The sequence below is a fragment of the Camelus dromedarius genome, chromosome 24, assembly GCF_036321535.1.
Source record: "Camelus dromedarius isolate mCamDro1 chromosome 24, mCamDro1.pat, whole genome shotgun sequence".
In the NCBI taxonomy this organism is placed as follows: domain Eukaryota; kingdom Metazoa; phylum Chordata; class Mammalia; order Artiodactyla; family Camelidae; genus Camelus; species Camelus dromedarius.
In genome coordinates this window covers 6322548-6338283 of record NC_087459.1, presented here as the reverse complement: position 1 = coordinate 6338283, position 15736 = coordinate 6322548, and the positions used below count along the sequence as shown (strand labels likewise).

Here is a 15736-nt window from a genome sequence, read left to right as displayed (position 1 = left end):
AGGGACATCCAGGAATGTTATTTAGCCATTCTGGGCCTCAATTTCCTCTCTGTGAAATGACATTGATAACAGCTATGATTATCTCATTGACTAGCCTCTTGTGATGAGGGCTGTCGTCCCTGTTCTAGATGGGGAAGCTGAGGCTCAGGGAAATGGAGACAGCTATTCAAGGTCATGCATCCACTCAAAGGCACAGCAGGGTGCTTGAACGACAGCCGACTCTCTTAACCTCTGCAACGTAGTGATTCTCAAGCTGGTGCCCTCTTCCTTTGTGGGGACTTGCCTCCAGGATTGGCTGAGAGATCTCAGGTTGCCCCAGGCATCTCTGGTTCCACTGGGTCCGGTCCATGTCCCTCTAATCAGCCTGCCCAGTACTCCGTGCTCCAGCTGTCCCATTTCTGCACAAATGGCCCATGATGTCGTGCGGGTTACTGACAATGTCTCTCCCAGGAACCCTGAAGAAATCCTGGGCAGATTGGATAAAAAGCCCTTGTCAGACATCCTAATTTTAGTGTTCTCCCTCATGATTCCTTTCAGGAAGTATTTATTTAACACTTCACTTATTTTGCCATTCCCCCTGACTTCATTTTGCAAAAGCTCCTGTAATAACCCACGTCTCCTTCATGAGCCCCCCCCAGCTGCTCTCGTCCTTGGGAAAACTTGAGTTCTGTGTTCAGTGTCTCGAGCCAGAAATATGTCTGAGTTTCCTCTTGCATCACTAATGCCCTCCTTCATCTCCACGCAGCATCTCCCAGCGTTTTTGCTGGGACTTCTGTATGTCCCATCTCCCCTCATCTCATTAGATATTGTTGCCCATGTGCCAGTGGACACTTTTCATGCCATAAGTTTCCTCACAAGGGCACGGCGATGAAGCGTTGCTTCTCTCCCAGACTAGTTTTTATCATTCCTCTCCAGCTTCTGTTCTCCAAACTCTCCCCTCTCACAGCAGCATGAACAGGTGGCTGTTGTCTCCTGGCTGTCAGGTACCCTTGGGCGTCAGAAGCTGTCCCTGCACCACGGATGGACGAGAGGAGGGGCTGCCATTGACTGCATCTCACTCGCTTACATGAGACTGAAATTCCCCTCGTGCTGCAGGGACCCCAGTTCTACTCTTGCTCGTGCTTGTTTCTTAATTCAGTGAGTCGGTAACTCTATTAGACATTCCTGATATAAACCCTATTAATTTTAATGTTTTTTGAGATGAATAGAGGAGAGAGCTTCTCTTGATTGTATGGATGTATGTAGAAGTGTGGTTTTATATATTTATTTCCATTTGAAAGAAATATGGTCAAGGCAGTGCAAAGAGACACAGATGTCTGGGTCTGTTGGATTTTTTGGGGGGGTCTTATTTTAAAAAAAAGGTAAAAAATTACATAACATAAAGTTAATCATTTCAAAGTGAACAATTTGATGACATTTAGCACATTCATAGTCATTCACAATATTTTGCCAATATCATCTCTTTTCTAGCTCTAAAATATATTCAGCTCCGCCCCAAAAAACCTCTATCCATTTAGCTCCCCCCAGCCCCTCAAAACCCATAGTTTCCTTTCTGTCTCTAAAGATTTGCCTATTCTGGACATCTCATATCAATGGAATCATACACTATGTGGCCTTTGTATCTGGCTTATTTCATTTAGAGTATTTCCAAAGTTCACCCTTGTTGTGGCATTAATTAGAATTTCATTTCTTTTTATGGCTGAATAATATTCCATTGCATGGATAGACTATGTCTTTTTATCCATTCATTCCTTGATGAACATATGGGTTGTTTCCACCTTTTGGCTCTATTCGTGATTTTTAAACTTTGCAGACATTGTCCGGGATCCATGGCTGCCCTCTGTGCTTAACTGGTTTTTTCCTTTGTGAATGTCCCATGTCTTGACTCAGTTTCCTCTCCCTGGAGGGAGCAGTTGGAGGTTTAGGAGCTGCCATGGTGAATGAAAACTATAGGATCTCCTAGTTGGGAATCTGGCTCTGCTACCTGCACATGTCCTGCCACCCCATGGGGTGAACTTGACTCTGCAAAGGACAGGCCCTCTGGAATCACCAGAGCATCTCCTCTGGACTTAGACCCACAGTTCACAGCCTGGTAGAACCTCGTCATCACCTGGGAGGTTTAAGAATTACCCAAACTCCTGCTTCACCTCCAGAGAGCCTGGCTTGATTTGTGTGGGGTCGGGTTCTGACATTTTTTTGTTTGTCTGTAGAAAGGGTTGAATAGTGGCCCCTAAAACACATGTCCAGATCCTAACCTTCTGAGGGAGCCAGGATAGAAAGCTCCGAGAAGGTGCTATGACATTGCCCCATTGGTTGCTTATCTGTAACAGACATGACCAGCTGCTTTACTGTAAGACATTTTTCAGAAGTGACCAGACAGCCCCAATATCTGCCAATGATCTATCTGATAAGGGACCTGTATCTAGAATGTAAAAAGAACTCTTACAACTCAGTTATATACAGATAACCCAGTTTAAAAATGGGCAAAAGATCAGGATAGATAATTCTCCAAAGAAGATGCACAAATGGCCAACAAGCATATGAAAATATGTCCAACATCGTCAGTCATCAGGGAGATGCAAATCAAAACTGCACTAAGACATCGCTTCATACCCACTAGGTTGGCTGTAATCAAAGACACAGGTAATAACAAGTGTTGATGAGAATGTGGAGAAATCGGAACCCTCATGCACTGTTGATGGGAATGTAAAATGGTGCAGCTGCTTTGGAAAACAGTTAAACCATATGACCATTATGTTTTGCCATATGAGTTACCATATGACCCAGCAATTCTTCTCCTAGGTGTATACCCAAGAGAGTTGAAACATATGTCCTCATAAAAACCTGTACACAAATGTTGTTTATAGCAGCATTACTCACAATAGCCAAAAGGTAGAAACAACCCAAATGTCTATTAACAGATTAGTGGATAAACAAAATGTGGTCTATCCACACAACGGAATATTTTTCAGCCATAAAAAAGGAACGAAGCCAGGATACATGCTACAACTTGGATTAACCTTGACAACATTATGCCAGTCACACAAGGCCACATACTGTAGGATTCCATTTTGTCAAAGCCAGATTGAGGTACTCCAGAGAGATAAATTAGATCAGTGGGTATCAAGGGCTGGTGGGTAAGGAGGGAGAGCGGGTGATAACTAAAGGGTAAAAGGTTTCTTTTTGAGTTGACAAAAATGTTCTAAAAATGATGGTGGTGATATGTGCATACATCTGTGAATATACTAAAAACCACTGAGGGGCACACTTTAAATGAGCAAATTGAATTATATCTCAATAAAACTGTTTTTAAGGAAAGTGGCTGGGATCTGTGGCACAGAGCCCATATTTCCCTCCGGCTTCTGACAGGGGACTAGCTGTGTCTTCGTACATTGAAGCACATGGTAAATGCTCAGTTAACTGAGTGTTGTTCTTTTAGCCTTATGTCCCAGGATGTCTGGCACTTCCTCTGTAACTGCACCAGGGCTAGTGTTGTCAGATGTGGTCTGTTCAGTGTCTTTGCGACTGAGTGACATGTTTTAAGGAGACAGACCTGGATGCATCCCCATGTAAATGATGAGCAACACTCTGCAGTTTTTCCGTGACCTGGGGTGGGGGGAGGCGGTAGCTGGCAGGGTGTTTAAGTGGGAGTGACATGAACCAATTTACACTTGAAGACCATCCCTTTGGTGTAGAGAATGGACTTCAGAGGAGAGAAAGTGGAGTCAGGGACGCCCTGCTTAGTTGGAGCCACTGTGATGAATGTGATCTGACTACAGGCATGAGCATCGGGGCTGCCACAGCAGAACAGGTGTCCCACAGGTAGAGGCGTTTCACAGGTAGAGTGCTGTGGCTTGGCAGGTAGGAATATGGGGCTGGCTTTTGCAGAAATGGAGAGAGAATGGTTTGGGGCCACCTGGATATCATGGCATCCCAGGGGCACCTGAAAGTAGTTGAAAAACCAAATCCTGACTCCGAAACCATGAGTCAGGTAAGGGCAGGACTAGGTGGGAAGATTCCTGGTGGGAGAGATCTCAGTGATGGGCCTCCTCTCTCCTGGGTCCTGGACCACCTCCAGGAAGCTGCTGACCCCATTCTGTGGCCTCTTCATGGGTGGGTTTTGGGGTGGTGGTGGGAATTGGGGTGTGCCATGGAAGTGCCTCGTTCACCGAAGAGACTTTCCAGAGAAAGTCTCGTAGGTTCTGCAACCACCTTCTTGGGGTTCTGTGGCTTATGTGGCACCTTATTCACCATGAGACCAGGAAAATCAAAAGGCAGTGTTTGGGGTGGGGAGGTGCAACGGCTTGGACGCAGGGGTCCCACGGTTCAGACCTGCCCTGCCTCTCCTACGTTGTGTTACCTTGGGCCAGTCTCAGCCGCTTGAGTCCAGTTTTCTCCTCCACTGAGTATGATGGTTCTGTCTTTCTAGAAATAGGTAACATCATTACTCTCATCTTCCAGATGAAGAAACTCAGGACCTAGGAGTTAGGTATCTTGTCCAAAGTCAGGTACTCACAGATGGTATTAGGACCAGCAGTCAGACTCAGATCCTGTTTCCTTTGTTGCTACACTGCTCTGTCTCTCTCTGTCTCCCCCTACCCCACATTTATAACTGGTTTATTCGAACAAGAGCTATGTACACATCTCTATGGCCTTTCATGTTTTTCTTTTCCGTATTGGAACATGTTAGTGTAGAGATGTAATCATAGTGTGTATGTAATTTGTGTCCCTTTTTTCAGGTAAGCTCACACACATTTCCATGTTTTTGTACACATCACAGATATTTTAAAGATTGTGTAACTGTCTATTGAATGATAACTTTAATGATACCGTTTGAAAACTTTTTTGCACAGGTTGCTTTTTTCTTTTGTATTCTGCTGTCTCTTGATGGAGGGTAGCTACAAAACCCTGGGCGTCTAACCTTTGACAAAGTCCACAATGGACTAGATTAAAGGGTCCTGAAAGATGACCTAGCCTTCATTTTATTTTCAGGTGTTTTTTTTTTTAATTTTTTTTTTTAATTTTAAGTACTTTACAGATATAGATTCTGAAGCTCAGAGAGGTTAAATAAATTTCCTAGAGTCACACAGCAACTCAGCTAGACTCCTTCCTGGATCCCAATTCTACCGGAACCCCATTGCATCTCTCTTTCCATTCCCTTCCCTTGACCTGCAGAGGGTCATTTATCTGAGTCCTTTTAACTCTATCCTTCCCAAATTCACCCTCAGAACCATTGGGCCAGGGGACTAGGTTCTCCCCTGGTGCTGCCCTGACTGATGTGAAACCCAGTTTTCCATAGCTGCATGTTGATGTCTTAGACAACAGCCTAACATTTCAGAGGAGTCTGCATGTTACAAAAAAGGGCAGCAGGTGTTATTTGGGCTAAATTGACCTTGAAATTGATTTCTTTATTTTATGACTTACTGAGAGGAGATTAATACTTTTTTTTCCCCTGCAGTCTGAAACAATTTACATGGTAATAGAAGGCATAGTCAGTCAAATAAATTGCTGGAAGTGGTCGTGTTCCAAGGGAAAAAAATACGGAGCTTACTCACATTGATTTCTTTGCCCTGGGGAGAAGCAGAGATTTTAACATCTGGGAATAGGAGCTAAATTTTATCTCCCATTTTAAAAGCAGAGGGCTGAAAAGCTTAATCTGACATTTACACGGAATTCTCTAAGTTAGAAGAAACAAGGGAGCCCGAGTTCCTTGCTGAAGGTTAACCAGCATTTACTCAGAAGGGCTCTGGCGGTTTGATTTAGGGATGGCAGGTGGGGCCCGGATGACATTTTCAGAAGTTGGGCCTTGGGAAGTTGGCTGTCTCTGGAACCAGGGTGCTGAGAGGCTGATGATACAACTTTGCACCCAGGCCCCAGAGTTGTTGAGGAACCATGTGGATGGAGACCCTGGTTCCAGGTTTTTGGCTTTGCCCTGTGGCTGCCCTACCAGGGGTGGGGTTTGGTTTCAGCTGGCGTGGCAGTATGCACAATGGGGTAGCATTTCTGAGCACTTTGGGATGGATTCTGAGACTGCATCAGGGCTCAGCAGGAAAATGGTGCACTTGATTAGTACTACCTGCCCTGGGAACAAGAGGAGTGAGTGTAGCTTGTGTGTCATATAATTGAATTTGCTGGCAAAAACCTTAACATATTCCCTCCTAATGCCAACATTCCTGCATTTGACAGGGCTATTGTCCTCAAAGGTGACCTTAAATCATTTGATACATTATGCAAGCTAAATTTTTTTCCAGAAAATATCTAGATATGAATCTCTACCCAAAAAGCTCTGCTAGTATTTCTGTATGCTATTTCCTTAAATTATTTTCTTTTCAAAATAAAATTAAAATTTTAAGGTAAAATAAAAATTTCAGTTGATAATTACAGAGTACACAATTCATGAGTCAGAAGAATGAAATTAGTGTCTCTCCTTTTCCATCCTACTCAGCCAGCTAGTTCTTCTCCCCACAATTAGGCTTTTTTTTTTTTTTTAAGCCCAATTCTTATCTATCTTCTGGAGATTTCAGTGCATGTGATACATATGCATATATTCTTAAAACACTGAACAGATTGTGGTGTGTTATACATACCATTATACATTTTACTGTTTTTCCCCATCATTCTGTATCCAGCTACCTCATTATCTTTATTGGAGGTGTCTGGATACACCATAACTCATTTACTTCATCTCTAAATAATGGAAATTTATGTTGCTCCCAATATTTTGTAATTACAAAATTTTTACTTTAACAAATATCCTTGGCATTGGACATTTTCCACATGTGCAGACATTCTATAGCAGAGATTCCAAGAAATGGAATTGCCAGTTTAAATAGTATCAACTTTTAAAATGCTGACCAATGTATAATTCTACTATGTAACAGAATACATGTTTCTCTGCCCTCTTATGACCTCGATACTTTGTCCAACTTTTATCTTTGGCAATCTTGGTTAAAAAATAAATACATCATCTTAATTTGCATTTTGTTTGTTATGTGTGAAGTCAAGGATCTCTTAATGTCAATAATGGACACTTGCACCACCACGCCCTTTGTGAACTGGCTGTACATCTCCTTTGCTTGTTTTTTCCTTTGAATTATAACTTTTCTCCATAATATCCTTTGTTATCTTTCACTTTATGAGATTATTTTTCATGCAGAAAACTTTTTTTTTCAAAATTTTTAATTTTATGGAATCTGGGTTATAATTAGAAAGATGTTCACCACTCTGAGATGATAAAAACCTATATGATTTGGTTGAGTATATTATGTCCACAAATCAAGGAGTTATTTTAATTTTTTGCTTTGGAAAATGCAGGCTGCAGAGCTACAAGTCCAGGCAGGTACTCACACCATTCATTACAGGGTATAAAAAGGTCTGCAAGAGGTGGGAAGGGCAGAAAGAGTCTTCAGAGGAAGGAGACTGAGTTGGTGCCACCTCTGTCTTCTGGGGTGAAGGTGCCTCTGCTCATGCTAACTGATCTGAGAAGAAAGTAGGGCACAATGAGAGATAGTCAGCAGAGTAGAGCCTGGGACTCTGGGACCCCAGACCCAGACATGTAGGGAGGGGAGGCCTCTGGCTGCTGGGAGGGGGTGGGAATTGAGGAGAGGGCAGAGAGAAGGAAGAGGCTTTGCAGGGGCAGCTGGATAGGAGTTCCTCAGGTGACGAGGTTCCCAGGTAAGATCATACTGAATGCAAGTAAGTTGTCTCTTCCCAGTGGACACTATGGGAGGAATGGCTCACCTGGGGGCTTTGTCTCTTCTAATCCTCATCCTCTGGAAGGCTCTCCATTTTGGCTCAACCCTAAGTTCACCTTCCCAGAGCTAGCAGTTGTTAAGGACCCAGTGCTAGCTTTGAATGAATGTGCTTCAGACTCCTGGAGCCTGGTGATGGTTTCCATCTGTCTTGATTCCTATTCCTGAGAGAACCCATGACTGGTGCTGCTTGGGGCAGCTGTGCCTCCCTAGACTGGCTGGAAGTGGGCAGAGGGATTGGTCACCTGGCACAGCTGTGGTGGCAGGGTCCCTTTCAAAGAAAGGACCACGCAGCAGACAGGGATCCCAGGGGATCTGTAATACTTGGATCTTATCCACTGGCCGCCGTTGGGCTGCATTCATCATTCAAGCACAGCTTTTAGTTGGCTCATCTATACAACATGGGGCCAAGAAGGAAGCAACAAAAAACAGCCATTCTCAGGCCAAAGGACACCTGTCAAAGGAGAATGTGTGCACCTGTCAGAAAAATCACCCCTTTTTTTTGGCAACATCTTTCCCTTTCTCTCCCACTCAGGCTGCTGCTTTAGGCAGTCACTGGAAGGGGAGCCATGGTTTGTACTTAAGTCCATCCCCTCCTTCCTTCCTTCTTTTCTTAATTCCTTCATTCATTTCAGCAACCTGGGGGGTGGCATGAAGACCACTCTCCATGTAGAGGTAGCAGAGGTACAAATACAATTTTGATTTTCTGTTCGTCAGCTTGTTCTGTGACCCCTGACTCTGGGAAAACTGCAAAAAGGAAATGACAAGCAGTGTCCATCTTCTCTGTGCAAGTTCAGGACTATTTACAGAAATGGTGCTCTCAGGACTGTGTGAGTGGGCCCGAGTAACTGTGGCTGGTGTAGCTCTTTTTCTGTCTGTCTCTCTTCCTGTTTCTTTTTTTTTTTTTTATCTCTGTCTCATTTGGTCTCTGTGTCTCTGTCTCTATCTTGATCTCTCTCATGTATGAATACATGTGCACATGCGCGCACACACACACACACACACACACACACACACACACGCCTCTCTCTTTTTGCCCAGGAGGTTTAAGAGGTGACTCGAAGCAAAACCCCAATGACTTTCATTTAATGAACATTTTGAGCTTTAGGCAGTGCTGGCATCTTTTGGGGGGCCAGCTCCCCAGTCTTGGATAGTGATTTGTCTGTAAAAGGCTCCCATGGGTTGTGTGTCACGAAGTGGATGAAGGCATCAGAGGGAGAATGCAGCCACAGTGATTAACACCCATCCACCAACATCTTGGTTCAAGCCCTGGGTCTATGGCATTGCTGCTGAGTTACCTTGGATGAGTTCTCAGCCTCTCTATGCTTCTGCACCTGTAAAGTGAGGCTGAGATTGAAACTTCCTTCTTATGTCCTTGTGAGGGTTAAAGAAAATGCACAAAGAGCACTAAGTACACAGCATCCTAGATGCTCCGTAAACGTGATCTATTGCTGGCGTGAAATAGCAGAAAGTAACAGGGTGGCTGGGTGTGGCTCTCAGGGGACCACATGTGTCCTCAGACTAGAATAGATTGTCCACACTTGGAGAAGAATCTAGACCAGCGCTGCCTAGTAGAGATGTCACAAGAACCATGTATGCAATTTAAATTTCTCTAGTAGACATATTAAAAAGTAAAAAGAAACAGATGAAATTAATTGTAATAATATATTTTACTTTAAATATTCATAATGTATTTATATATTTAAATACAATAATATACTTTATTTTAATATGTTATTAACTATTATCATTCTAACATAATCGATATAAAAATATTAATGAGATATTAATATTAATGGGACATTTTACATTCCTTTTTTTTTTCTCGTTAGTGTCTTCAAAATCCAGTGTGTAATATATACCTCCAGCACATTTCAATTCAGACTGGCCATATGTGGCTAGTGGCTGCCGTATTGGGCAGTGTGTATCTAGACCCCTTCCTGGAGATAGACAGTTGGGGGGCGGGGGACAAGTGTGCACTGTGGCTAAATGTGGTGAGGGATTCAGGGATCATGCTAAATTGGGTTACTCCAAATTAGAACTTTTTTCTCAACCGTGGTCCCCCCATCTATTTTTCTTTGTTTTTGCCAGGACTACACATCTGGAAATTCAGTGCTCCTCCCCAGTGCCAAGAACAGTTCACAAGATTCAGTAAGTAGAAGCATTTTGTGAACAGATTAGAGTTTGAAACTGCTTTTGCATCCTTTTCAGCCTCCTTGGTCGCCGTCATCAATCACCGGGAGTGGTTTTCACCTGAAACTGATCTTGCTGGAGACGTAACTGTGTTTGAGGGGAATAAAAGTTCTCAGGCACTTAGATAATTTCTATTAGAAACAACTGGGGCCAGAGTCTTAGCCTGCGGTACATGATATGAAAGAGGACCTCCCTCTGACAAGGGCCAGGTCTACCGGTGAGCAGATCTGGGGGAGCAGGGACTCGGGGAGGGGCCAGGGGCTAGTCTCTACTTCTTGATGTGAGGGTGGACTCCATGGTGCTGGGAAAGTGGGAAGGAAGTTTAACATTGTCTGATTGTCCCCGTGGTCAAGACTGGAATGCTTTCTGAGCTCTGTGGGGCTCTGCATTGTGGTGCTGGACTCGGGCACTTTAGGGCATGTGACTGTGGATAGTGCTAGACGTGGATTCCTGTGCAGCCCCACCTGCCATCCAGGTGTACAGTAGCAGAGACAATCCCTGCACTTACCCCTTCAGAATCACTCCTGCCCGGCCTCTCTGGTGTGTGTTATGCGTGGTGGATTCCCAAAGTGTGGTGCGCTTGTGTACTGTTGGTGACTTCAAGGGGCACATGGACTTTTATTGTTGTTGTTTTGTATTGATCATTGTGCATTTGGTTTTGTGATGATCTTCTCGTTATAGCAAACAATACTGGCTTTCCATTTATGGCAGTGATCTGACATTTCTTTAGAAAATATTTAAGTGAAAAAAAAGTGAGTTGACTTACACAAAAAATAGTATGGGAATAAGAGTATGGAAAGAAAAATAATAACATAGATAATGGCAAGGCATTGTGATACTGACAAGTGGGTGACTGAGAGTAAATTCTTTTATCAAAGATGTTCACATGGCCCTGGCAGGGTCCATGTGTGTGCTCTGTGTTTGTGATGCTTCCTTCTTATGTCCCAGTCCATGCTGATACTTGGTACAAATCTAACTCTCTAAGGTCCCACCTCTTGGCCTCTGTCTGTTTCCCCTAAAAGACTTTTGAGGCTGGGTTTTTGGCATAATAACCTCATTGCTGGATCACCTGAAAGAAATATTCATCTGAGATGCCAAGAAGAAGAGGAAGAGGAGGGAAGATGATGAGAAATGGCAATTGCACAACCAACTTTCTTGTCCCATGTTGCAGTTGACCAGATGTTTCATCTCTGTTCTAAGTTCCTCAGTGACCCCATAAGGTAAGTGCTGTCTCTGTCTCATTATGTGAATAAGGAAACCAAAACTCAAGTTAAGTGTCATGCCCCAGGGCACAGAGCCTGGACCCACCCTCTGACTCCCTCTGTCACTGGAGCACAGTCTTCTGGCTTCACCCCGAGTTTCTGAAATCATCTCCCTGTCTTGTGGATAGGAAGATGATTAAAGGAGCAGGAAAGTGTGTTAGTTATTTCTTGCCACATTAAAAAAAACTACCTTGCATATTAGTGGCTTAAAAGGGCAAAATTTTATTATCTCACAGTGCCCATGGGTCAGGATTCTGGGAGTGGCTTTGATGGGTGGTTCTGGCTCACAGTCTCTCATCTGAAGGCTTGACTGGGGCCAGAGGATCCACTGCCAAGATGGCTCTCTTAGATCCTTATTGTCAGCTGGCCTCAGTTCCTCCCTTGCGGATATCTCTGTAAGCTGCTTGAGTGTCCTTGTGACATGGCTAGTGGCTTCCCCCAGGGTGAGAAATCTAAGTAAGAGAGAGCAAGGCAGAAGCCACGGTGCCTTTCATGACCTATTCTCGGGAGTCACATGCTGTCACCTCTGCTGTATTCTCCCCAGTGTACAAACCACCCCTGATGCACTTGTGGGAGGGAACCGCACACGGATGTACATGCCCAGAGGAGTGATCATCGGGGGCCACTTTGGAGGTTGGCTACCACACTTTTCATAATCTTAAAATAACCGTGTCCTATAGCTCCACACAGGATTCTTGTAACCTCACACCAAGTCTATGAAAAGGAAAGGAAAGATCCGAAACCCATTTAGCAGACGGGAAATGAAGCGTGGAGCAGGAACATGACTCACCAAAGAGTCTTGCAATTGGTGGTGCAGTGCAGAAGCTTTTACAGACAAAGCATTTGGAAACGCGGGGAGGAAGCTCCCCACCTCATATGCTTATTGCCCACAGTAAGACCAGCGGTGGCTGAGGTCTCCATTTGCCGTGAGCTTAGAAGAGCAGCCCCTGGATTTTCAGCTCTGTAGGGTTGGCTTGGGTATTCCTTGGCCCCCAGCTTTGCCTCATTAAGGCTCATGGGTTCTCATTACTGGAAGCGAAGATACTATCCTGCTTGTTTCCGCACTAGAGGCTGTAGAATTTTAGAGGTTTTCTGAGATTCATACTGTGAAGATCAGAAGACCCTAATCCTTCCACCCCCTTCCCCACCCTTGACTTTCAGAGTGCTCTGGTCTGGGTCCTTCTGGCTGGAATCCACAGGTCAGCCTCCCAACCCAGTGTGTCATGGGTAGAAGCAGTCATCTGTGTGACCTCTGTTGGTGGAAGCATGTGGTGACCAACCATCCTGAGTGGCAGGTTATTTCACATGTTTCGGTGTGCAAAATATGCTCACTCTTGATCCACATAATCACTCTTCTAGGAATGTACACCTTGGGGATGATTATATGAGTGTGAGAAGCTGTGTTGTTGAGGGATGATTGTATTAGCAAAAACAATAATAAAAAGATACACCCTCAATATCCATCAATAAGGAATTGTTTAAGTAAATTGTGTGCATCCATAAAGTCCAATTCTGAGCTGCTGCTAGGATTTCATGGTGAGGATTTATGTTTATTGACTTGGAAAGATGCTCATGACATATTGTGGAGTGAGAAATACAGCATATATCATATGATTCCAATTATGTGCGATTATATTCATATATCTCCCTTTCTCTGAAAAGCAGAAAGAGATGTCAGAGAGGCAGATGGGAAATTCAATTAAATTGGTGGTTTTTGCATTTTTTTGACTCTTCAGGTTTTATTTTATTTTATTTTTACAGTGAGTGGTTGTTTTCCTTGATATAGACATAATAATAATAATATTGATAATGACTAGTTTTGAAATTAAGCAGTGAGTTCTGGGCTATTAAGGGAGCTTTTCAGGACAGCTGATGGCATTTTAGTAGTTTCATTCTCAGTTGTCATAGAAATGCTGCATTCCCCTTGGAGGAGTGAAAATGAGGCTTACAACACTAAACCAGGGCCTGGAGATGGACTTTTTGGTCCTTGGCTGCCTCAAGAGGTAGGATGTCTCAAGCCCTGGCATCTTTCCACTGACTGCCCATGGTGCCGGCAATTTCTGCACCACAATTTCTGACCCCCGATTTCCACTTTAGTGCTGCCCCCCAGGAAGGGCCTTTCCTGGTACAGCAGGTGCTGTCCACTTGCATTCAGAATAAGGAAATAATAATAATGCCTAGCATTGTTAGGGACCTAGGAAGTACCTGCCTTTGTGCTCAGTATTTCAAATGCATTATCTCATATAACCCCCAGAGGCCCCAGCGAAGGAAGAACTATCCCTACCCCCCATTTCACAGGTGAGGAAACCGAGGCTCAGAGGAGAGCAACTTACTGAGCCTCATAGCTAGTGGGTGTTGGATCTGGACCGTGAACCTAGATCAGGCTGTTTCCCTGAGCTGCACTGAGAGTAAGGCTACCTGGCTCTCTTTGGTGGTGCAGGGAGCATTTCTGGGAATATCTTAGATATGGGGTTGATTCTAGATTCAGCAGGTAAGGCAAAAACCACCCCTGGTCAAAGTTACCTGTTGAAGGTCCCATGGGAGGGGGCCAAGTTGGAGACCAGGGTTTCTGCCCCTCCATACATCTGAGACAGCAGTGCTTTCCTCGAATATTAGAACAGCCTAGAGTCTTTGCTTAGGTCCTGGACGAAGTGGCTGTGCTGAGGTCACACACTGGATGCATGGCGTATAGCTGTCTTTAAACATCAGGTTCAGTGCAGTCAAATGGTCACCTGGTAAGAAGTGCTTGGGAAACGAGACAGATCTATATTCAATTTGAGGGTTCGCTCTAGAGTGAATGCCTCCTAAAGCAGACGGCGATGACGCTGCCCAGCACAAGTAACATCCTACTGGCATTTTCTCTCTCTTTCTCAATTATACTAGAGACATAGTGCAGTCAAGTAGCAGAATCCACACTTCGGCTTTATTCTGCCTCATTCTGGAGCTGTATTTCATAACCCCTATACGTTTCTTTAACATAAGTATACTGTATTCATTTTCTTTGGCTACTTAAAAAAAATCACCAGAAATGTAGCCGCTTGAAACACCCGTTTATCATCTCACAATAAACATGTGGCCAGGGCCCGGGCCTGGCATGGATGGGCCCTCTGCTCAGGGTCTCACGAGGCTGCAGTCCAGGTGTCAGCCGGGGCTGGGGTCTTGTCTGGAACTCACTGCTTGTTGGGAGAATTCAGCCCCTTGAGTATGTAGGACAGAGCTCCTAGAGACTTTCCATAGTTCTCTGCTGCCTGGCCCTCGCATAGGCAGCTTACCTTCCCAACTGAGCCAGCAGGAGAGTGTCTGTAGGGCATGCTAGCTGCAGTCTTATATCTACATGCCCTAACTCAGTCATCTGGGTGGGATCCCATCACATATGCTGTTGGTTAGAAGCAAGTCACAGATCCTGCCCACATTTTGCTGGAGAGGATTATATGCTGTGTGAACAGGGGCCACCCTGGGAGTCTGTCCACCCCAGATCCTGTGCTGTAAAATTCCTGAGCTGAGTCTAACATTCTCCTTGTCTTGGGGTCAAGGGCACTGGTGTAGGGTCTTTCTGTCCAGTATCCTTCCTTCCCTTCCTCCTCTTGTTGAGGGCTCACAGGTTCCCCCAGGCACCAGCCCCCGTCAGTGCTGGACCCTCCAGCCATCCTGACCCCGGCCCTCCAGTTATCTTAACTTCCTCCCTGAGTCAGTTCTGTGGGATGATCCTTGCTACAGCCTCAGCAGCAAATGAATATTTAATGGAATGCTGCCACCTTTTGGAATTTAGCAAAAGTGATCTGTGTTGTTTAGAGGGATGGATGTGAAGCTCTGGGAAGAAATTGCAGCCCCATTCATTTCCCCTTTTACACCCACACCCACTCCCCCAGCCTTCACTTCTGCTGGGAGTTGACCAAGGTTTGATTGATGCCAGATTCCAGAAGGAAAAACAAAAGGGAGAGAGAGAGAGAGAGAGAGAGAGAGAGAGAGAGAGAGAGAGGGAAGAAAAGTGGCCATTTTCTCCTGGAGGCAGGTTTGTTGGTCATTTCTGCTCTGGCTCATAATTCCTGTGAGGCTGAAGGGCCTGTGCCCTGTTTTATGTTCCAAGGGCAGCAGGACATTCAAGGAAGAGTTTTGGTGCCTCGAGCTGGATTTTGCACCCAGCTCTGCCACCCGCTCATCTATAAAACGTGGGTCCAGCAGGCTCTTTCGGCTCTCAGCCCCCCGATCCCGGGTCGTGATGCCTGTGACCAGGTGTGGGAGAAACATAACACCCCACTGACAGATGCCAGTCAGTGCGAGTGGTGCTAAGGCCATTTCCATCCTCGGCAGGAAGGAGTGGCACGTTGATTATAGTGACTGGTAGGTAGTCGGGCGGCACAGGTGTCATCCCAATGCCAGGTGTCTCTGGAGACACAGCAGCTGACTTGGAACTGCCTGGCTGCCCACCTCCTCTGTTGCTTCCCTTCCTATACATTCAAGGGCAACACCAACCTCTTGTCCCCTGGCATCCTTTGCATGTCCACCTCCTACTCCCCACCTGAAGTCTGT

At 44.9% G+C, this 15736-nt stretch overlaps 1 protein-coding gene across 10 annotated transcripts in view; it reads left to right on the top strand.

Annotated features, from left to right (window-relative positions):
• Positions 1–15736, top strand: part of RBFOX1 (RNA binding fox-1 homolog 1) — a 1985071-nt gene that overhangs the window by 265173 nt on the left and 1704162 nt on the right. For all 10 annotated transcript variants that reach the window (XM_064478203.1, XM_031433195.2, XM_064478206.1 and 7 more), the window contains exon 3: positions 9843–9902. In XM_064478203.1, coding sequence (XP_064334273.1) covers positions 9843–9902 — 60 coding nt within the window. The remainder of the gene's footprint in view (positions 1–9842; positions 9903–15736) is intronic.